The 23,620-nt window shown below is 36.7% G+C and overlaps 1 protein-coding gene across 1 annotated transcript; it reads right to left on the bottom strand.

Annotated features, from left to right (window-relative positions):
* Nucleotides 1–7,230: 7,230 nt before the first annotated feature.
* Nucleotides 7,231–22,841, bottom strand: LOC115927202 (3-ketoacyl-CoA thiolase, mitochondrial-like). The gene is made up of 9 exons (XM_030992717.1): nucleotides 22,734–22,841; nucleotides 20,582–20,748; nucleotides 18,760–18,888; nucleotides 16,401–16,517; nucleotides 14,944–15,091; nucleotides 13,962–14,134; nucleotides 12,120–12,320; nucleotides 9,375–9,529; nucleotides 7,231–8,304 (listed from the first exon to the last, which is right to left on the bottom strand). The coding sequence occupies exons 1-9, from the start codon at nucleotides 22,747–22,749 to the stop codon at nucleotides 8,223–8,225; spliced, it is 1,188 nt and encodes a 395-aa protein (XP_030848577.1). The 5' UTR covers nucleotides 22,750–22,841; the 3' UTR covers nucleotides 7,231–8,222.
* Between the last annotated feature and the right edge of the window lie 779 nt (nucleotides 22,842–23,620).

Below are 23,620 nucleotides of genomic sequence, written 5' to 3'. Positions count from 1 at the left end.
TTTCAAAACCCAAATCCAGTAATAGCTACTGACCTAAAGCTTTTCGTTACACCTATTTATAGCGAAAAATCCCTAAGAGACAACAAATCTATCCAAAAATGTATCGGCTCATCGCCAGAATTTATAAAGTCTACCCGGAATGGAAACCTGGTCAAATGCAAGAATTCGAAACAACTTAAGAAATTGTTTGATATACAAATCATTGATAACGTACCAGTTAAGGTTAATATGAAACTTGATTTGAAGAAAGATGTCATATCAGATATACCGACCACGATGCCAGAAATAGAAACAGAACTAAATAGTCAAAAGGTACTTAACACGAAAAGAATAGTAAGGAAAATCGAAAGAGTTAAGAACCTCAAGATTTGAATGAACATGTCAATTTAGTTCCAACTCGCAGTGTAGTTGTATCATTTAAAGCTACAGAACTTCTCCAAGACATCATTCTTTGCTTCCAAAATATAATGGTCAAACCCTATATACCATCAAGCCCCAGCAAAACTGCAAAACATATGGCCACGCCTTCGCTGTTTGTAAACAGAAACAGAGATGTGTCAGATGTGGAGAGGGGCATAGTTTCGACGATTGCATAAAAAGGACACTCCCAAATATGTAAATTGTGGAGGTGAACATTATGCTGTATACAATGGAATGGATGCGAATAACCACAACAGGCACAAGAAGTACAAAAGATAAAAGTACTGAATAATGTCAGCTAGAAGTAGAACATTTTTAATGTAGAGACCAGAGAAACCGGAAGTTTTTTAATTAAATTGTCTAACTTGAAAAAAGGAAAGTGAACCATTGTTTAATTTCAATATCTTGACATTTTTTTCTTTAAGACAATTGAATTTAACACTGGCAATTTTAAATGGGTTTGCCCCCCCCCCCCCCTCAATAACAAAAAACAATAAAAACACAGAAGTGGTACTATTTTTTTTTTTTAGGAGGCTCATGTCCTGTATAATTTTTATTTTTAAGAATAGCTTTCTCTTTTTTGTATTAGTTTAACATTGGTATACCGTTAATTTCACCGGGGAAACCACCCCTCCCATTAACAATCAACACTGCCATTACTTCTACCAAACAGTGATGCTTTCTTAGTCCTTCTAATATTAACATATAATCATATCTGTACACTTTTGCAACCCGTTACGTGGTCCATGAAGTAACAGCACCAGGAAGAGGATAGCAAGTCCCCCCCCCCCCCCCCCTGTTACACCTACAAATGTAATAACGCCCACAAATGTAATAACGCTTTACCTACAAATGTTATAACACCCACAAATGTAATAACACTTTACCAACAAATGTAATAATTTCACCCACAAATGTAATAATTGTGAATCGCCCACAAATGCAATAATGACTTTACCCACAAATGTAATAAATTGGAAGTGATATTTTGTCGAATTTGTTCAAAACTAAAACCCTGTAATAAAGCATGGGTATAGCCCGCAGTCTTTACTCCAGACCCGGTTATTTCAAAAATTTAAAACATTTTCAAAACTAAGACCCCCTCATCTTATTCCTGTGAAAGAACACGACTACTGAGCGTAGTCTTTCCTCCAGACCTGGTTATTCAAAAGTTAAAAAAAAAAAAAAAAACAAACAAACAAATAAAACCTTTTAAACTAAGACCCTTCAATCTTCCAAATTAAGACCGGGTAATAAAGCATTGGATTAGTGCGTAGTCTTTACTTCAGACTCGGTTATTTAAAAAAAAAAAAAAAAAATCTTCAAACTAAGACCTCACCATCTCATTCATGTGGAATAACATGGGTATAGAGCGTAGTCTTTCCTCCAGATCCGGTTATTTCAAAAGAAATTTAAACAAATCTTCGAAACCAAGACCCACCTTCTTATTCCTCTTTTTTTCATTTACAAATAAATTACATTATTACATAATTATGTGGATACAACACGTCACAGATAAATTATTGGTCGGCGGTCACACGAACTGACGAATCAGTCAAAATGGTCCATATATATATAACACACAGAGGAGGGACCGATTCGATGGTTCGTTGACCGTCGACGATTTTTTAATCATGTAAATATTCTAACGCCCACAAATATCCTGGAATTCAATGATCGTAGAAAAAAAAGTAATCGAATAAGTGACTTTTGATCAGTCATACTTCATTTCAACTCCGTCTACTCTTGAAGCATCTGAAAAGTATTACTGAATTTTTTTTGGAGTTGTACGTGTTAAGTAGTTTTATATGGACGAATACTAAGTTACAGAAAGCCAGGTACATTTAGTATTTCGGCATCTTGTTCTCTTGTTTTTCCTAGCACAGAAGAATTGTCACGTGTTTAGGTTGTTTGCGTTTTATATCAAGTTCAGTTGATGTTATCAGGTTCAATTTTTTTTTCTCCATTTTTTGGACCCTCTAACAGGCCATTTATTGAAAATCAATCACAAGACTAAAAATTTAATTCGTCACGAAGACGAATAAGGTGGTCTGTCTTCAAGTCTTATAATAGATTATAATATTTACTATATTGAAAAAGGGAGAAGTTATATAGACATGTAAACAATGATGATTATGATGATGATGATCTTGATAGTAATGATTATGATGATCATCATCATCATGATGTTGTTGAGGATGATTATCATCATTATGATAATATGATGATCATGAGCATGAGCATGATCCTGACATCTGATTGAAAAAATGAGGAAATATTTAGATAGCAAATACTCTCAGCTACAACATGCTAAAATTTGGGAGAAAACTGTTGAATAACAACCGAGTTACTGGTCAAAACACATTGTCATGCAGATTCATGTTTTGAAAAAAAGTGACCTCCCATAGACATAACACGCAAATATGACAAATTATGCATTGTCGCCTTTAATCAAATATTTAACTATGATGACGTCATCCGAATGAAAAAAATGGCATATTTCTGGTAGAAAATTATCTCAGCTACAACATATCAAAATCTGGGAGAAAATCGATCACCGATAAGCGAGATAATCTCAATTAAACAAAGACAAAAGTGACGTCATCAACAAAATACTTTTTTTTTAGTTTAGATGCCAATATAATGACTTTGTTTCACTTTGTACGAGTCTAGGTGGTATGAAATCATATTTCCAACTCATGCTTTTTCCAACCATGATATAAAAAATGGGGGTCGACGTACTATCTGAAGAGCTACTTCGATTTTTAAAATGGCATGTTTTTGATCAAATTTGCATTGTATTGCCCATAGCAGCACGCGCGAATTTTGAACTTTGACGCACGCTCACGGCCTTATGAATGGGCAAGAGTGACTGTCAATAACGGTAAGAGGAATCGAAATCATGTAAAAAAAAAAAATGAATTTGATCTTTTTCGCGCGCTGTACGGACGGAAAATGTTGAAATGCTTCATGCTTCACGCATCATGAAGATATGATGGATAATGTGATTTCACAAAATGGCGCCTGGATGACGTCACGATAATTTGATGACCTTGAAAATGTTACTGTCACGTCTCATGACAATGACCTATGACTATGCCAAAATTAAACGAAATTGACTAAACCCATCTTGAGTTATGCTAGGCACAAAAAAATGGGGAGAAATAAATAAAAATGATAAAGAAAGAAAAATCCTGACGAAACTAATAGGTGATCTGTCTACGACAGACCACCTAATAACATATTTGAAGACATGTTCCAATGAATATCATATAATATTATACAAATATACACTGCTTTGAGAGGTTCTGGTTAAAACTATATGCAAGAGGTGACTCCAAAGTACCATTTGCTGAGGGGCGCAGCCCCGAAGCAAATGGTACTTTTGGAGTCACCGAGGCCCATAGTTTAACCAGTACCTCGAATAGAAGGTATGGTATATTTGTTTTATATCCTGCATCAAAAAATTATTTAAAAAAAAAAAAAAAAACATTTTTGGGAAAAAAAAATTTAGGACAAAAAAAATGTCAATGTTTATCTAAACAGATTTAAAATATTTTGTTTTCGTTAAATTAAGATTTGAAAAAAAATTGATTCAACTCCCAAATAGTTAACCAAAATAGTACTCTCATATACTACTTTCTAAAAATAGGTCAAATATTTCTGGTCATGTAACGAGCTCTCAACCAATCAAAAGCCAACAAATTTTTGATGCAAGATATAATTCAAAATAAGATATACATAACGAATATCAACCATAATACTGTTTATACAGAACATACATGTAGATTAGGGAAAGAAAAAAAAAATTAAATAAGAATGCAACATCATGACTGAAAATGAGGTTCAATATTGCCCAAGTTATAACCTTGTTTGCTTGTAAAAGACATGTGAGTTACTCCACATTTTTATACCTAATAATTATTTTGGTTCTGTTACCGTCTGTATATTAATGAAACAACCTCTTCATTCGTTTGGAATAAAATACTTTCTATCTTACAAAATCTATGTATCCATCATTGCATTACTATAAAACCATAACCTCTGCAATTTACTCACATTGATTGAGAGAGTATATAAATATTTTATCAGTCAAAGGGTTCTGCAATCGTTCATTCAAAACATGCAAATATGTTTCCCGTGATCTCGTTATACAGCTATTTATGATTTGTTATATGAAAGTATGCGTTGTTATTTGCTTGTTAACCGAGAATATTTACATGATTAAAAAATCGTCGACAGTCAACGAACCATCAAATGGGTCCCTCCTCTGTGCGTTATATATATATGGACCATTTTGACCGATTCGTCAGTTCGTGTGACCGCCGACCAATCATTTATTTGTGACGTGTTGTATCCACATAATTATGTAATAATGTAATTTATTTTTAAATAAAAAAAAATAAAAAAAGGAATAAGACGGTGGGTCTTAGTTTCGAAGATTTGTTTAAATTTCTATCTCTTTTGAAATAACCGCGTCTGGACTCTGGAGGAAAGACTACGCTCTATACCCATGTTATTCCACAGGAATGAGATGGTGAGGTCTTAGTTTGAAGATTTTTTTTTTTAAATAACCGAGTCTGAAGTAAAGACTACGCTCTAATCCCATGCTTTATTACCGGGTCTTAATTTGGAAGATGGAGGGGTCTTAGTTATAATTTTTTTTTTTTTTTAAACTTTTGAATAACCGGGTCTGGAGGAAAGACTACGCTCAATACTCAATACTCATTTGAACGCGCACGTGCGCGTAAACACAAGTACGTACGTTTAGTTTTAGTTTATAGGCGTTTTTTCATTCACAACTTGCTAGGCCGTCGTCTCTTTCCAAAATTATTAATTTATTGAATTTTCTCTCTAAAAAAAAGTTATAGAGTCTAAAAAGAAAAAAAGAGGAAGGAAAGAGGATGGAAAGAGAAAGAATCCTAAAAATAGTCATTTATGACATGAAATTGTACATATATGTATATATATAAATAATTCATAAAATAGTGTGTGGCAAAAATAGTCAACTGTGACTGATTGCCAAACAAAAACAAATCAAGAAGAAGTTCTTCCACAGGAATAAGATGATGGGGTCTTAGTTTTGAAGATTTTTAAAAAGTTTTGAAATAACCGAGTCTGGAAGAAAAACTTCGCTCTAAACCCATGCTTTGTTACCGGGTCTTAGTTTGGAAGATGGTGGGGTCTTAGTTTAATTTTTTTTTTATTTTTTTTTAAAAACTTTTGAATAACCGGGTCTGGAGGAAAGACTACGCTCGATTCTCATATTATTCCACAGGAAAAGGATTATGGGGTCTTAGTTTTGAAGATTTTTTAAATTTTTAAATTTTTGAAATAACCGGGTCTGAAGTAAAGACTACGCTCGATTCTCATATTATTCCACAGGAAAAGGATTATGGGGTCTTAGTTTTGAAGATTTTTAAAATTTTTTAAATTTTTGAAATAACCGGGTCTGAAGTAAAGACTGCGCGCTATACCCATGCTTTATTACAGGGTTTTAGTTTTGAACAAATTCAACAAAATATCCCTTCAAATTTATTACATTTGTGGGTAAAGTCATTATTACATTTGTGGGTAAAGTGGTTATTACATTTGTGGGTGAAATTATTACATTTGTGGGTAAAGTGTTACTACATTTGTGGGTGAAATTATTACATTTGTGGGTAAAGTGTTATTACATTTGTGGGTGTAACATCCCCCCCCCCAACTTCCCCATACCATGCACTGCCCCCTCAATACCGCTGCACGTATACACACAACATGTGTACTTTGTCCTGGGGATTTGAGAGGTCCCTACTTTTTGCGCCCTCTCTCCGCCAGCAATTTACTGATAAAAATGAGAGAGTCAAAGTACAGGAGATACAACAGATTGAATATCAAAATAGGAAGACAGAGAAGTAGTGGGATATTGATACCAAGATGTGAAATCCAATCATGGAATACTGTTTTATAGTCACCAACAAACAAACATAGCATTCAACGTATATAATTTCATCATATGAATTTATTCCACTCATAAACACACATGTTACACATGGTGATATAAACATCCAATTATATCTAAATAACTTAACTATTACCTGAAGTAAATCTGACCCAAAGAAATAAATTGCTTTACTAATCTGGGGTAAATGTAAATGTTGTAAAGTCAAATAATACAGATTTTTCAATATAGACCAGCCAGGAGTTAATTTTATCAGGCTTTCAATCATATAGCCCCACCAGGATGAATTGATGATCTAGTTGAGGGCATTTTGTTCATCTTGTTGTATTGTTGGCATGCACTGCTTTTGAGCTTGCCTATAAAATGAAATTAATACAAAAACGCAAATTTTAATTATCAAATCTTTTCAAATCAGCTTCCTACCAAAACTGAAAACCCTTCATATGGGTTTCCTTGCTATTCACACGGACCGCTATTTATAAATGACAGCTATTCAATTAGTCACGTGTTATGGATAGCGGTCCTTATGAAAAGAGGTCCTTATGAATGGCGGTCCTTATGAATAGCGAGGTAAATTATCTATTGTTTGCTCGCTACCTATAAGTGCTGCTATTCATAAAAGAATGCTTAACATTTTGTCATGCGTTATAAATAGCAGTCCTTATGAATAATGGTCCTCATGGATAGTGAACTTACCCCTTCAAACCACTCACCTTTGGGTGATATTGTTAATGTTACAAGTTAGATGAAGTGTGCAATTTCATTTGAAACACATTTTACAAACATACAAAGCTAAGTAGTTCGAACTGCAGTTACAATCTTTTTGCAGACAGCAAATAAGTTCACGCCATCAAATCCAAATGCTGTACATTTTCATGTAATGTATTAATCCTGTATTGTTAAAAAACAAACAAAAGATAGATAGACATGACATGACAATTTAGATCATCTGGAATGTCAAACTATATATTTTAAACATGAATACATCCATCTGGTAGCGTCTATAAGGGCAATAACATGTATAATTGGGAATTTCCAAATGCAATGTGGAAGAGTTACCTTGAATACACCAGATTTTTGGATTACCAATTAATTTGCATGCAAATCTTAGATTAGACACATCAAAACTTGTTGACCACCTTTTGCCTGCCATAGTTCAAGTCAAGTCAAGATGTTAGTTTTTGTGAAACACCACCCTTGTGTTTGCTTGTTGCAATTGCAAGCTTATACAGGCTGAGCCGTTCCAGTTAGAAATCAAATGAAGGAAGGATTACTATTGATTGCCTAATTCTTCTCATGTTTGACAGTTGCTGTTTTACTGGTATCAAAATCTAGGGGTCTTTGTTGTTTGTTAATACTCAAAAGCTTTTCAACGGGAGAGCAATACCCAGTCCGATTCAGGCCAAGCAAAATCAGTTAGAAATCATAGATGTAAGAAGGTCTACTGTTGATTGTCTAAATGTCTTATGTTTCATAGGTGCAGTTTTACTGGCATCGAATTCTAGTGGCCTTTGCTGTTTTTTGTTAAGACTGAAAGATATTCAACAGAAGAACAATTACCAGTCCGATTCAGGCTGAGCCGTATCATTTAGAAATCATAGATGAGTGAAAAATGAATAGCGATGTGTTCTTATGTTTGAAAAGCACAGTTTTGGTGCCAGCATCGAAATGTTTTACTTGGAGCTTTTCGGTTTTATTGCAAGGGTTAGGGCAAAAGAAATGGTGCCATCTCATACAAGCTGAGTCAACCCGGTAAAAGGTCATTGATAAGGAAAGAAAAATGGCGATTGTCTCTAGATGTGTTCTTTCATGGTTGAAAGGCATGGTTTGGTCTGGTAGTCGTCGCTGGATGGTTATATTACAAGCTTTCTAGGATAATAGCTATTCCTTGTCCGCCACCGATACAGGCTGAGCCCACACCATACTTGTTACCTCTCCGTCTGTATCAGATGAGAATAGAGTGGAATAGAATAGAAAAAATATATGATGACAATGATACTATCAGCAACAAAAAACAGCATCAATAACAACAACAATATTGATGATAGTATTCATAATGATTTAAATGATAATGATAGTAGATAATGATGAAGATGATGTTGATAATAATACTACAGCATTTGTAATGCGCCATCTACTCGGGTAAACTATTCTGTCTGAGGCGCAGAGGGAGATTATTACCCTGGCTTTAGCACGGCTGCCATTACAGCGCTCTATTAACTAATTACTGCCAGGTACCCATTAACATCACAAGGGTTGCCTTTGGCAAATGCATATCAATGTCTTGCCAAGGACATTAGTGCGGCGGCGAGACTCAAACTGAGGACCTTGTGATCGACAGTCCAGCGACGTATCCACTCAACCACGACACCTCTACATAATAATGATGATGATGTTGATGATGAAGATGATAATAACAATAGCAATAATAATTATGATAATAGTACTTTTAGTAATAAACACAATCTCAACCCAGGGGGCTGCTTCACAAAGATTCTGAGTCGAACTTAACTCTAAATTAAAAATCATGAAGAGCCATTTGTAGCCTTATAATGAAACATATTCAAAAGCAAAAATTGAAGTATTGTAGACTTGTTATAAATTCTGCATCAAGAACATGAAATCTCCCATGATAATAGAACATATAAATTATTGATTTGAATCAACATTTTATGCCTTTTAAAATAACTTTTACTAAATATTTTGCTAACAGCTTTCCATAATTGTTAAGTCCAACTTGGAGATAAGTTCAACTTAAAGGCCGCCTGAGCTAGTGTGGACAGGAGGGATTAGACCACCCAGCAAGGTCACTGGCAGGTGGCTATCTCATCAACTCAGCTCTCAATTAACAGAAGAAAAAGAGGATCATGGGGGACCAACAGGTACCGATTAGGCATTGTTTGTTATATACAGGGAGCAAGTAGCTACAAGTAGTACAGTGGGGCATTAGGATCCTTGTGGAACACCCCCCAGGAGCAGTTGTAGACAGAGGATATGTTGGATCTCCTACCTGAGCTCATGGACTAGGTGTGCTGTGATCCTCGCCCCAGAGGCCCCCACAGGATGACCCATGGCAATAGCACCCCCGTTGACGTTTGTCTTCTGACGGTCCAACCCAAGCTCGCGCTCCACTGCGATGAACTGTGCTGCGAACGCCTCATTGACCTAATGGGTAAACGAACATGAATTATTCTTTGCAAGAAGGGATTGCCATGAAGAAAATTAAGGTACTTTTGATGTTTACATGTAATACAATCACTATGAAATATTGTACATTAATTAATTTATTTGATGATGTGTAATAAGTTGACTGTATCACATTCATATATTTATTGTGTTTCTTTGACTTTGGGTACATTATTTCTACTATTGTTATCTATCTGTTTGTATATTTTTATATATGTATCACTAAAAGTGAATTCAATCTAAATCCAATTACACCAAAGCTTCAGATGAAAAAAGCATCTTCGGCCCCTGGTCCAGATTGCTTAATGTATGGGTTGTTACGTAATGTACCTTGTATTCACCATTGTCTAGCTACTTGTATTCTCGTATACTATTTGAAAGTAATGATCCACCCGGTAATTGGTCTGTCTCTTGTGTTTCCCTTATACACAAAGAGAGATACTTCCCTACCCGAAAATTTCAGAATGATCTCACTCACTTCATGCGTGAGCAAAGTATTTCACCAAATTTTGGCGAACCGGTTGGTTGAATACCTCGTAGAGAACAAGTTTGTTGATAAATCGGTTCAGAAGGCTTTTATTTACAGTATAAATGGGTGCATAGAACACAATCAAGTAGTTCAAGAGGTTATTGCAAATAGCCGGTATAGAAAACGTACCGTCCACATAACCTTTTTTGATATAGCCGATGCCTTTGGTAGTGTCAGCCACGATATCATTTCTCACTCGCTTAAACGATTTGATGTACCACAAAATGTTTCATTGTATATTGAGAATTTATACAGCCAACTACAAGGTAGTACTGCCGGTTGTAATTGGTCATCAAACCCTTTCACGTATAAGAGAGGTGTATTCCAGGGGGATCCCCTCTCACCCGTTATTTTCCTCACATGTTTCAACCCCCTACTTGAATATTTGGCCGAACTCAAGGATAAGTATGGATACAATCTAAATGGTACTAAGGTGATAACGACACCTTACGCTGATGATTTTAATCTCATTACATGTAATAAGTTACAACATCAGAAGATAATCAGTAAACTGCACCACTATAGTTCATCCATGGGCCTTATACTAAAACCGTCTAAATGCTGTAGTCTGTCAGTCAGCAGTGGTTCACCAAGAGAGATCCCATTTTACCTTGGCAATGAAACTAGTATTAGAATACTCAGAGAAAACCCTCATCGTTTCCTCGGGGCCCAAATTTGCTTCAGTAATAAAACATCAGAAGTTTTCCAATACGTCTACAGTGAAATTAAAACAAAGCTAGAAAGAATAGATTGATCATTGGTAAGACCTGAATTTAAGGTGGCTATATATACTAGATATATGCAACCATCTGTTCGCTTTCTTCTAACAGTTCATTCCCTCCACAAGACCAACATAAACAAACTTGACCTTCTATCTAGACGGTTCGTCAAAAAGTGGCTGGGAATCCCATCCCGTGGGGCAAATGTTGCCTTAGTACATATGACCCAAGGAATGAATATACCACAGATGTCTGATATATATTGGCAGAGCCACACTCTAGCACTCAAAAGATCTAGAGTCAAAGGGGACTCCTTGGTGAAATACGCACTGGATTGTACTCTCGAAAGAGAATCACGATGGTCACAGAAGACCTCGTCTATTGTTCAATGTCAACTAAATCTTAATAGAGTACAGGATACGGTAGATGTTAATAATAGTTCATGGAAGGTAGTGAAGAAGAGTGTCAAAAACGTGTTAGAACATGATGCAATAACATACTGGGAAAAGTCTGTTGAACCATTGCTTTGCCAAGGCCAGTTTGTGAAACTACTGACTCTGGAAGACGAAAACCTCACATGGAAATCCATAATGTACAATCTACCTAAGAGGGTATTAAGCTTTGTAACCAACTCATGTATTGACTCTTTGCCATCATACGCAAATCTTTACAGGTTGAGGGAAAAGACTGACAAACAAGTGCCCTTTTTGCCCCCTTACAACTGGCACCCTTCACCACATTCTAGCAAACTATTCAACATTTCTTGAAAGATACGAATGGTGGCACAATAATGTTCTTAGGTATATTTATCAAACTGTGAAAGAGTCCCTCCCTCACGAACAAGTTTATGCCGATATTCAGGGTTTCACCGTTGCGGGCGGAACCATCCCATCCCATATTTATGTAACTTCTCAACGCATCTCGTCGTTATTTGGGAATCAATGAAACAAATGCTAATGATCGAACTAACAGTGCCCTTTGAGACAAACACCAATGCTGCTCACACGACAAAGCTCGACCGGTACAAAGAACTTGTGGCCGAAGTAAGAAACAATGGTTACAGTGTGACATACCATGCTATTGAGATAGGAGCAAGGGGGCAAATAAATAGGGGCAACACAAATCGGCTAAAGTGGGTACTCAGGAAATGTTCAGTCACTCTTCACCCGAATAGTTTCTTTCAGAACATAAGTAGGTACGCAGTTGTGTCATCCTTTGTCATATTCAATGCAAGAAAAGAATCACAGTGGAGGGTCCCTGTGTTAAGTCTATGGGACTTTGAACATGCAGAAGTCAAGAGGTTAAAAGTATCATCACTCACCTCCACAAGGTCCATGTCGCTGAGCTTGAGCCCGGCTTTCTCCAAGGCATTCCTGATGGCGTAGACCGGTCCAATGCCCATGATGCTGGGGTCACACCCGGCAACGTTGTACCCGACGATCCGAGCGAGGGGCCTGAGGTTGTGCTTAGCAACCGCCTCTTCGCTGGCTAGGATCACTGCTCCTGCACCGTCACAGATACCCTGAAAAAGCAACAAAGAACAATAGAATGTCATGATTAGATTCAATTTGTGTAGATTTAATGTGCATATTTAGTAATTAAAAATATAGTTGAGTTCTGGTCATGCGATTGCATTGTGAAAGAAAAGGTGTGGAATGGATCAGAAAAAGTTGATCATGTAGCATGTACATGTAAGTATTGGTGTGTACTGCAAGGTTCTTGAGTCATCAAAATCATAAGAAATTTGGCCCAGTCTTGGTAAAGTAACAAGCACTGTACACAGAAAGATGTACATGGGACTACACAAATAGTGTCAGGGCTACTTACCGGGTACCTGGATTTCCTTATATTTTTGATGATGATGATGATGATGATGATGATGATGATGATGATGATGATGATGATGATGATGATGATGAACAGCATTTGTATAGCGCCATTTATCTGCAAAAGCATTCAAAGGCGCCTGGCTCCCTCAATATGTCACATATTATTCGCAATGTTGCCGGAAAAGATAGGTTTTGAGTTCAGATTTAAAGGTATCAATGTTGTTACAATTTCGAAGTTGGACAGGTAGAGAGTTCCAAAGATGCGGAGCAGATGAAGAGAAGGCTCTATCCCCGTATGTTTTTAGACGGGTACTGGGCACTTGAAGAACGAGTCCCGCACAGCGTAGTCCTGGTTTATGCTCATTACTCAGCTAGTATACATTTTCTACCAAAATTGTTTGGCAATTGGCGTTTATTTTTAATCTTGAACATTCAATGTAAGTTTTGTTTGATTTTGTGAGAATTCATTTTCTTCTTTTTTTACCAGAACTCAAGTTTATCTTTAAAAGGGTTACAGGTAACATTGCATTATAAATGAGTTCATCCATTCAACAACATGGACTATTTACCTTAGAAAATAATTTGTTTCAAACCACTATGTATAGAGTCAATAATAAAAACCGAGACACAAACAAAAGTGGATTTTGCCCTTCTTCATCTAAGAGCAAATGACCCACACTTTGTAGTTGATCTAGGATAATTTCGCGAGGATGATCATCTGCGGTTATGAATTTTGTCCTTTCTTCGACCTCTCCAATACAATACCTCTAAAAACAAAAATCTACCTACTGATAACTTAGTAAGCTGAGCAAGGCTTGTCTAACAGGGATGTCAATTGAAGGTTTACAGATACTGATCGTTTCTTGGACCAACGAAATGACCAGCCATTTTTTAGGGTTAAACAACACGACTAAAACACTTCTAAATATACGAGTTCTACCTACCGATACTGAGCCATTCTTCTCGAATAAACAGTCATAACTAATAGCAAGCTGAGCAAGGCTGGTCTGACAGGGTTGTCAATTGAAGGTCACAGATACTGATCTTTTCTCTGATCAAATGACCAGCCATTTTTAGGGTTACACCACTGAGACCACTCACTTGAAATACTTCTAAAGATACGAGTTCTACCTACCGATACGTTCCTGGCCGATACCAGGCCATTCTTCTTGAAAAAATAGCCGTAACTTAGCAAGCTGAGCCATATTGGCCTTACGAGGGTGTCAATCGATGGTCAAAGATACTGATCTTTTCTGGGACCGACTAAATGACCAGCCATTTTCAGGTTTAAACAATACGACTATGTCACTTCTAAAGATATAAGCTCAACGTACCGATGCGTTCCCTGCTGATACTAAGCCATTCTTCTTGAATACTGGTGGTAACTTGGCAAGCTGAGCCATAGTGGCCTCGCGAGGGTGTTCATCGGTGGTAACAGACTTTGGTCCCTTCTTGGAGGCCAGCTCGATTGGTGCCAGCTCAGCGTCAAAGATACCTGCCTTGTTAGCTGGAAAGATGCAAGCAAATGGAGTCGATCAGATATTATGATATTGGAACCATTATCCATGTCAACAACAATAAAATCTTTAAAAAGAAGTTAAAACAATTTCTTTTCCGTAAAAATGTATAATTATTTTCTGTTGCAAATTTCATGTCATATTATCATTAAAGCTCTTTTAAAGGGATTAAGTTTACTTTGTCTCAGATTCTGAAACAATATCCTAGATTTAGCTCATGCTGCAATGATTATCATAATCCTTTAGGTCAGTCAGGAACCCCAGACTTTTACAAGCCGATCGCCTGTCAGATTATCAAGATATTTATGATCGGAAATCAAAATCAAATTCATAACAATACAGTCTATTGGGAAAAACGAGTATCGTAAAACCGGTCACTCAAAGATTGTTACTTTTTTGAGGCATTTCATGATCATTTTGAAGCGAAAATTTTGTAGGCTTCAATATTACACCATATCACAGACACTGATAACACGTAGGGCCATGCATCTCAGATTTAACATTGTTAAACAATGCCTTTCATGCTTCTTAGTAGTAAGCTAACACAGACCATCAACCGTTTATATGATGACGATACTGATTCTTTATCGCAAGTGTTAACGTGCAGGTGCTGACTGATATTATCCTGATGGTAATAATGATAACTCTCATTACTGAGATAAAGAATGATAAGTGTGGTGATTGTAATATAAAATAGCGCTTAATCATTGCAGTTCATGACAATGCGTATACCCGGTAATATAATATGGCGTTTACAGTAATATAGAGCCTTGTAAAAGAAAAGAGAAAAACTACATACCTTCTGCCCATCTCTGTTGACCAAGCAATGCAAATTCATCACAATCTTCCCTCGTGACATCATACTTGGCACCTAGAGTCTCTGCCGTGATTCCCATAGGGGTCTTAATGTGTGCGTCGGTTAGGGTAGCCCATAGGGTATCTTCCAGCTACACAAAAAAAAGAAAAATAAGAAAATGTTCAGTGTTCACTGTAGATGTACATGTATACAAAGAGAATTCATCACAATCTTCACTCATGACTATACTTTGCACCCAGAGTCTCTGCTGTGATTCCCATAGGAGTCTTAATGTGTGCATCGGTTAGGATCGCCCATAGGGTATCCTGTAACTACACAAAGAAAGGGAAAATAAGAGAGATAAATTGTTCACTGTAGATGTAAATATTGCTGTAGATACCCTGGCTCAGGGACAACAGTTTAATCCCCCAACATTTGACTTTGAAGATAATGGATGCACAAATTTCTATGATTTCATTGTGTTGTTTACGGGAGTAGAAAAAACGAGAGTGGAAAAAACGGAAGAAAAAAACAGGAGAGTGAGTGAGAGACATTTTCACAACATGTACAACACAGTCACATTCACATTATATATTTTTTTTCACTGTTTCATATCTTTACCTCATTTGATAGTGGCTCTGACTTTCTGTGAGTGTGTGTCTGTGTGTGGAGGGGGTAGGGGAGGGGGAATATGCTAGAATGGGTACACGTTGCAATGACAAAATGACTGAACTTATTCCACCTGTGAGATAAAAGCTGACAATGTGTATTCAAGATTGAAGTACTTGCAGGTTTGCAGATACCAGCAAAGTAACAGCAAAAAGTCATGAACTTTGCTCAATACAAGGTTCTTTATCAAGTGCCTATCATTGTATACTGATTACAAATACTGATAAATCAATAGATCTTTGACTACGTCCGCTCAATTTGAAGCCTCTGGTTTAGTCGATATGACTACATGTACATGTTCTTTGGTTATCCATGTCTTGCTTTACCAAGGGTGTATAGACACTTCCAATGCTAAGTCGTTTTAGGTAGCTTTAGTCAAATGGCATGAAAGACATATATCATGAGCTCAGGTTTGGTGATTATTAGCGTTGTAATTTGACAAAGTTAAATAAAAGATTGATATTTTTAGATACTACTTCACAGAGCTGATGTTCTGTTTAGACTCTATCAAAAAACGGTTATCCCCAACTACCATTTTATAGTGGTAATTTCTTTTAAATAAGCAAACCAAGTACTTGATGAAGTCAATGATTGCTATCAGGCCGAGCCTAGTGCCATACCTAGCCCCTCAGAGCGTGTATCGAATGAAGCTCATGTTTACTTATCATGGTATCAAATGTACAGTTATCCCTAACTATCATTTTATAGTACTACCACGTTACTTACAGTAGCCAATGAAAAATAAACAAACAAACAGACAAACAAAGACATGAGCAAACATAGTACTATACCTTTTGGTCTTCACCGAGCCTGGTACCAAACCTAGCCCCTCTGAGTGTGTATGGAGCCATGCTCATATTCTCTGTTCCTCCCGTCAGTGCTACCTCCGCATCACCTGCCAGTATCTCCTAGCAACCACAACACAGATGGGATGAGAACAAAAAAGGACTTGTTGCTTCACAAATGCCAAAGTTTATAAAGTTGATCATAATAATAATAATAATAAAAATCTTTTAAAGTCCACTCCAAATTTTGAACCGAAAATGGAAATTCTTTTTGCCCAATTGAAACAATCAGAATCAAAATCGGTTGAAAAATAACGAAGAAGAAGCATTTTGAAAATCCTGATGTTGATGCCACAACAAAGTCTAAGTTTGTTGACCTTAAATGACCTTTGACCTTAACTTAGTGACCTGAAATTCTACTCACATGATTGGGGAGACTTAATAACCCTATAGTCCAAGTTTCATTGACTAAGAACTTATACTTTCAAAATGATATCAAAAATTCAAAAACTTAACCTTAGGTTAAGTTTTCGATGATGATGCTAGTACAACATAGTCCAAGTCTGTTGACCTGAAATGACCTTTGACCTTGACTTTGTGATCTGAAATTCTACTCACATGATTAGGGATACTTGATTACCATATAGGCCAAGTTTCATTGACTAAGAACTTATACTTTCAAAATTATATCAAAAATTCAAAAACTTAACCTTAGGTTAAGTTTTTGATGTTGACGCCGCCGTCGCCGTCACCGGAAAAGCGGCGCCTATGTCTCGTTTTTTGCTACGCAGGCGAGACAAAAAGGACTTGTTGCTTCACAAACGCCAAAATTTATAAAGTTGCTCATAAGTTCTTAGCCAATAATAATAATCTTTTAAAGTCCACTCCAAATTGTATTAAGTTAAACCGAAAATGGAAATTCTTTTTACCCAATTGATTGTGAGCCCGGCAGCCACTTCCATAGAGGGCAGCACACTAAGCCAACAGGTATTACTCTTCCCTGCGTAAGAGTGTACCTTTATGCCTACGTGTTTGCCACGTTGCCTACTTCACGAATGACTACATGTATATACCCACGCCTGAATGTCTTAACCACTTGAGTCACTTGACTGCTCACCACGTACATGTACATGTTCTCACTCTCGCATGCCTGTGCGCACCACGTACATGTACATGCTTTATAGGGCATTGTACTTTCAAGACCGTAGCACTGCATAATACCTAGCCCTAATGTGTAATTAGCACTGCAATGACGTTATACAGGTCTTAAACAGTAGATGACGCTCCTCCAAAAAAAAATCAGCTTTTTTGTGTACAGTGTAGTTTACATAAATGCTGTAGCACAGGGGCTATAAACGCATTTTTAGCCAATAGCAGTCAAGTGGTTAACAACCACATTATTCATACCCCTTGTAAATTTGATGTGTTTTGGCGGTCTTTTACGTAACTCAATAATAAAGGGTAGACAAGTTGAATACACTCCTTCTGAGTCCTTCATGGTAAAGGCCTCCATTTTATTTTGCGAGTAAACATTGCGTCATCAATGTTTTCAGGCGAGCATGTATTGTTGGGTCACTGCCTGCCCTGCATGCTCACAGCATATCGACACATGCGCTTTGCATGCTGCATCAAATAAGGCTACTTGCAATATTTACTCGCTTCAAATGGCGCCCATGTCGGCGCACGTGCACTCTTGTACCCGCGAAAGGGTGTATTAGGGCCTTTGTTGATTACTATTAGATGTAAGCTGTGAAAAGTCTGTAAAAGTCCTGAAATTGGCAACATGTTGAGAGAACCAACATTTTAGTTTTTTTCAATCAAAATTAAACTCTTTTTCAATTTTAAAAAAACCCCAACATTCTAACACATGTAACTTGTATTCAGAGATATTACAATTTTGTTTGACAAGGTATCAATGAAGAAAATATTAGTGTTGGTAATTTGAAGAAGAATATTTGGTTAATTTAGCCGTTTAGATAAATCCTATCCTGAAAGGGTTTGAGTGAACTTATTCATCCAGGGGGATGTTTCACAAAGATCCTAAGTTGAACTTATCTCTAAGTTGGACTTAACAACTATGGAAAGCCATTAGCTTCTTTGAAAAATTTTCAAAAGATATTTTAAAAGGCATAAAATGTTGATTCAAACCATTCATATTTTCTATTATGAAGGAGATATCATGTCCTTGATGTCGAATTTATGAAAAGTCTAAAATACTTGATTTTTTGCTTTTGAATATAATTCATTATAAGGCTACAAATGGCTCTCCATAATATTTAAGTCCAACTTAGAGTTAAGTTTGACTTAGAATCTTTGTGAAACACCCCCCTGAGTATATTCATGTAGTATAAAGTATCCCACTAACCTGTGTTGCAGATACTATTGAGGTGAAGCCAGACCCGCACAGTCGATTGACACCTAGGGCAGGCTTAGAGACTGTTACCCCACACCGGAGAGCAACATGCCTGGCTGTGTATGCGGCATCTGGTGCTGTCTAGTAGAGAAAAGGGATAACATTCTTTCAAAATAAAGCAATGAAGTAATAATTGATGTAAAGATGGACCCACAACTTAGCCTATTAAAACCTACATCACAGCATTTATAGAATAAATAATACATGATAATGAAATAAACTTTAAATAAGTACATTAATCTACACTTGCCACTCTCCACCCAGGTGTTAAATGGGTACCGGTAGGAAGGAACTCCTTAAATGCTGTGAGCGTCGAAATCGGCAGCCTAGCATAGCCGGGTAATGTTGGAGCACCTTGAGGACCTTGCAAGGTCGATACATGCTCGATATAAGAATCCAATATTATTATTATTATTAAAAGGGGATTCCACTAATTTAAGAAGAGATATGTTTTCACAAATTTCTTAAACTGGTCTGTGGAATTAGCTGATTAGGTGAAACATGGGATATGGTTCAATGCTTTAGGTAGCTGTTACATTAAGTGAACGTTAGCTTTGCTACAAGTCTTTGGAAAGGTAAGAACAAAAGGCTTCCTAGAAGAGCAAAGATAGGACCAAGGGAGTGTTTCACAAAGACTAAGATCGACTTTAAAGTTTAAGTTGGACTTTACTATGACAAGCCCTTTAAGTCCCTGTCTGCTCTCACCATTTACTGGCATTGGTCTCTCAAGGGACATACATGTACAAATCATGGTCACAAACCTACATAATTTACGTTTTTTGCTAATTCATTATTGAAGGAAAAATATCATATATAGATCATTATGGTGAAAGCTAACAGTGGCATGAACAGCCTGCCAAGTCCAACTCAAAGTCGATCTTAGTCTTTGTGAAAAACCTCCCTGATGAGTTGTTAAATGTAAATCGATCTTTAATATAATATGAAATACGAAAATTGAAAATCTATTTTGATCATTAAACAATTAAAAAAAGGTGCTCTTGACCTTAAGAGGGAAACTGAAACACTAGCCCTGTTTTCATCAGCCCGACGTTGCAATTAGCGGGATATTTGGTAGAGATAATCATCCCAAGAAATCTTGGGCTACTGTGTAAAATATCCCGCTATTTGTCCGGTGCATCTTCACCAGCTTGAAGACTTGTACTAAGCGTGCACTCTGAGCAAAATATCTCGAGCTCAAGAAATTTCAAGTTTGAAGTTTTGAGGTTGAGTCTGAAGCTGATGACGGAATTTGCAACTTCAGGATTATTTCCAAAATCAGAAATACTGTAGTGGGCTATTAGGCAATCCGGAGCTGATGAAGGCATACCTAATCACATCATTTATTAAAGATTGCATGTGGAGTGTTTACTCTGCAGTGTGTGTTTACCGAAATTCAACTTGTCGGCCCATATCAATTCAGATCACTCTGCTCAAAACCTATTAAGTATAAGGGCAGGTCCAACGTACAGTGCATAAAGCCATTTAAAGGGGAAGTCCTCCTGATATTAGATTGGTTTTAATAGAAGCAACAACAAAAAAGAGACAATTGAGTGAAAGTTAGACCAAAAAAAAAAAAAAAAAATAAGAAAGAACTATCAATTTGTCTACCGGTATACTATAGTAAAACTGGTCACTCAAAGACTTTTTATTTTTCTGAGGAACTTCATGATAATTTTGAAGCGCAATTTACACCATGTCACAGACACTGATAACACGTAGGGCCCTGCATCTCAGATTTAACATTGTTAAAAGAAAGCCCCTGAGGGATTCTCACGTGTGACACATTTCCAATGATGGTGGTGTCGATGATCGCAGGGTCGATGTTGCCTGCTGCTAGCGCCGCCTTAGCTGCCACCTCAGCAAGGTCGGTACCGGTCTTATCCTTCAATACACCGCCAAAGGCACCGAAGGGCGTACGCTTGGCACCAACAATGAAGATTCCTAAAAAATGAAATAATAAATAGATTATGAGTGACACTATTTGGTTAGAATTTAACAGACCTCTGGAGTTCAAAAGTTGTATTTTTTAATCCCAATTTTTTTTTTTTACTGGCAAAAATTGTATTAAAAAAGAAAACATGGACTGTTACGCAGATCAATGCCTCTTACAGTTCCTACATCCAGGGAGACATTTTTATATGGATCATTGGTTAAATATGCATGATTTCATCATGACTGGTGTGTTCAATGAACCAATTAACGTCCCCAAATTGCCGATGTGAGATGCTTGTGAGATACTTTACAGGACAGAATGGGTATTTTGCCATTGAAAATGGCACAAACACACACACACAAAATACATGTACAACCCCCCAAAATCATATTTTATTGAGTAAAATCGTACTGTCGTATGACGTACATGTACTTCTAAAAATTGTACAAAATACGATTAAATCATACTGGTTGGCAGCTCTGTTAGAAGCCCAGTCTTCTGAATTTAGAATTGATCTGTTATTTCTCTGTTTGGAGCCTAACAATAATTCTTGCCAGCAAACACTAAGTACAATAACGACCACAAAAAGATTGGTACCAATCCTGTCTTTCAGAGAACCATCGTATCAAAGGTATCGTCAGTGGTACACTGGGCACCACCAATGAAGTTTCCTGCAAAGAGTAGGGTGTGATTAAAGGATGATTATTTAGAATTCCACTCCTTTGAGTTTCATCTTAGAACAGCTAGGGCCCTGTTTCATACAACTTATTTTCCATGATTAATGCTAAATTTCTCTGACAAATTCCTCCCAACCAATAAAGTGCCACGATTTCAGGAGCTTATAACAGTTCTTGACGGATTAACTTCACGCTTTTCTTCCTGCCATACTTTACAAAAAAATGACTGCATCTTGACTGGTAGTGATCTTATCTTTCATAGAACGACAGAAGGTTCCGAGGTTGGAATGCCTGGCACCAACAATGAAGATTTCTCTCACAAGCAAATTGTGATGAAATGTCTTTTCTTCTCTTCAATGAAATACAGATAGGTCTAAAGCCTTAATCTAATAAAACTAGATCTTTTATTTTTAAAGGAAAAATTTTGAAATTGTAAAAATGAAACGAGCACACTTTGAAACTCAAAGACTACAGGAGAGGCTATCTACATGTACATGTGTAGATCTGGTTTAAGGAGCTGATGTGATGTGAAAATCTGTAAGAATTCTATCATTTAAAGGTAATAGTACTGGTCATGAATTTGGTTCAAATGAATATATTGGAAGCATATACGATCGTACAATATTCAGTGATCGTTGTCGCGGTCGAAATCGACTCTAAAGTTATGAAATTGTAAATAGGTCTAATAAATATTTTATGTTAAATAGCTTCCTCTCAAGGTCAAGTTATTAATTAAGCTATAAAACAATGCTTATTGACTAAAATCGACCGATTAGCTATTGTCATTCGGAAATTATATACCAGAACTACATACTCTGAGATTTTCATGGTCGCAGAATGAAGAATGAAGCCAGACTTGATCTACACATAGGTGTAGACTATATTACACAACATCAACAATCACAAGGTCACTCCAAAGTCATTCAATAAAGCAGGGCCATGGGTACATGTAACCCAAGTCATTATACAACTATTCCTAGAGCTAAATTAATGACATTCAGACAAGATCATGAAATTAATGCATATAATGTTGAACTGAATACCCCAATTCTTGCATTGTCATTGATATTTCATTCATAATTCTGACACGGTTATTCTTGTCGCACTTTCTTACACACCAACGGGATGCCAACAATCCCTTCGCCGTCAGTTTAGCGCAAGCTCACCACCAATCCATCGTACCGCAGCCCGGGAGCAACGGCTAACTTGTAAAACGTATCAACACCTTCAACGGATTATTAATCGTGCTGTCATAGATATTTAATTTGGAAGAATAATAATTCAAAGGCAAAGGAAACGCTAAAAATGTGGTTTACCTCGAGTAAGGGCCATCCTGTGGAAATTGCAGAGCTTTTCAGTGGGCAGAAATGAATGGAATACGAACAGAGCTTGCACAGCAGCACCGCAACATTAAACAAGGCTTACAGGAGTCTGGCGCCATCTAGGGGCGAATTCTGAAATTGTTTATTCATCTGAACAAAATTACTTTCGGCAGACCCTGCATAGTATCATTCACCTATAAGTTTCTGTAACTTTTTGATGATTTGGAAGAAATATCTAACTGTATTATTTAAGCTTGCATCAGAACAGTGATTAAATTCATTCCAATTCATGTCATTTACCAATTTGATTTGTTTATTTTGGCAAGCTCTCTATACTCTGCATCGGCATACCCTAATGTTTACAAACTGGCATTATTAAAACTCATTGAAATAAAGAGTATTTCCAAAGGCCTAATATTATCGAATTAAACGCTTAATAATGGCAAGCAGCCAGAGAGTTTGGATGTGCAATGAATTAGGCAATGACCATGGAAGGATATTGGTCAGGCCGTATTAAATTAACTTGTACCAATTTAAACCAAACATTAATTTTCTTGAATCAAATTTTCATCCCACTACTGCACAATTAACTACCAATAGATGACATAGCATGATAATACATAATATACAAAATACGTTTATAGTAAGACATTGATGGCATTTAGGCACTGCTCAAGGCTTAAGATAAAGACCAGTATTGGAAACGCCCCCATTTAAAAAAAAAATGAAATGGAAGCTCTTATTACCAATTATGTGAAAGAATATGTTTTGACTAATACGTGATTATAAAAATTCTGCCGGGAAACCGCCTACTAATTAATATATTTGGTAAATTATTATATCTATTTGGACCGGATAGATATCGCGCACGTGTTGCGTAG

The sequence above is a fragment of the Strongylocentrotus purpuratus genome, unplaced genomic scaffold (assembly GCF_000002235.5).
Source record: "Strongylocentrotus purpuratus isolate Spur 01 unplaced genomic scaffold, Spur_5.0 spur5_scaffold_20, whole genome shotgun sequence".
Classification (NCBI taxonomy): Eukaryota; Metazoa; Echinodermata; class Echinoidea; order Camarodonta; family Strongylocentrotidae; genus Strongylocentrotus; species Strongylocentrotus purpuratus.
This window is presented reverse-complemented; position numbering and strand designations above follow the sequence as displayed.

Coding starts and splice junctions, on each gene's coding strand:
- LOC115927202 (XM_030992717.1), bottom strand. Junction 18,889..20,581: donor TCATTGGAAATGTGTCACAC/GTGAGAATCCCT, acceptor TTTCTCTACTAG/ACAGCACCAGATGCCGCATA. Junction 12,321..13,961: donor TATCAGCAGGGAACGCATCG/GTACGTTGAGCT, acceptor TTGCTTTTTCAG/GGTATCTGTGACGGTGCAGG.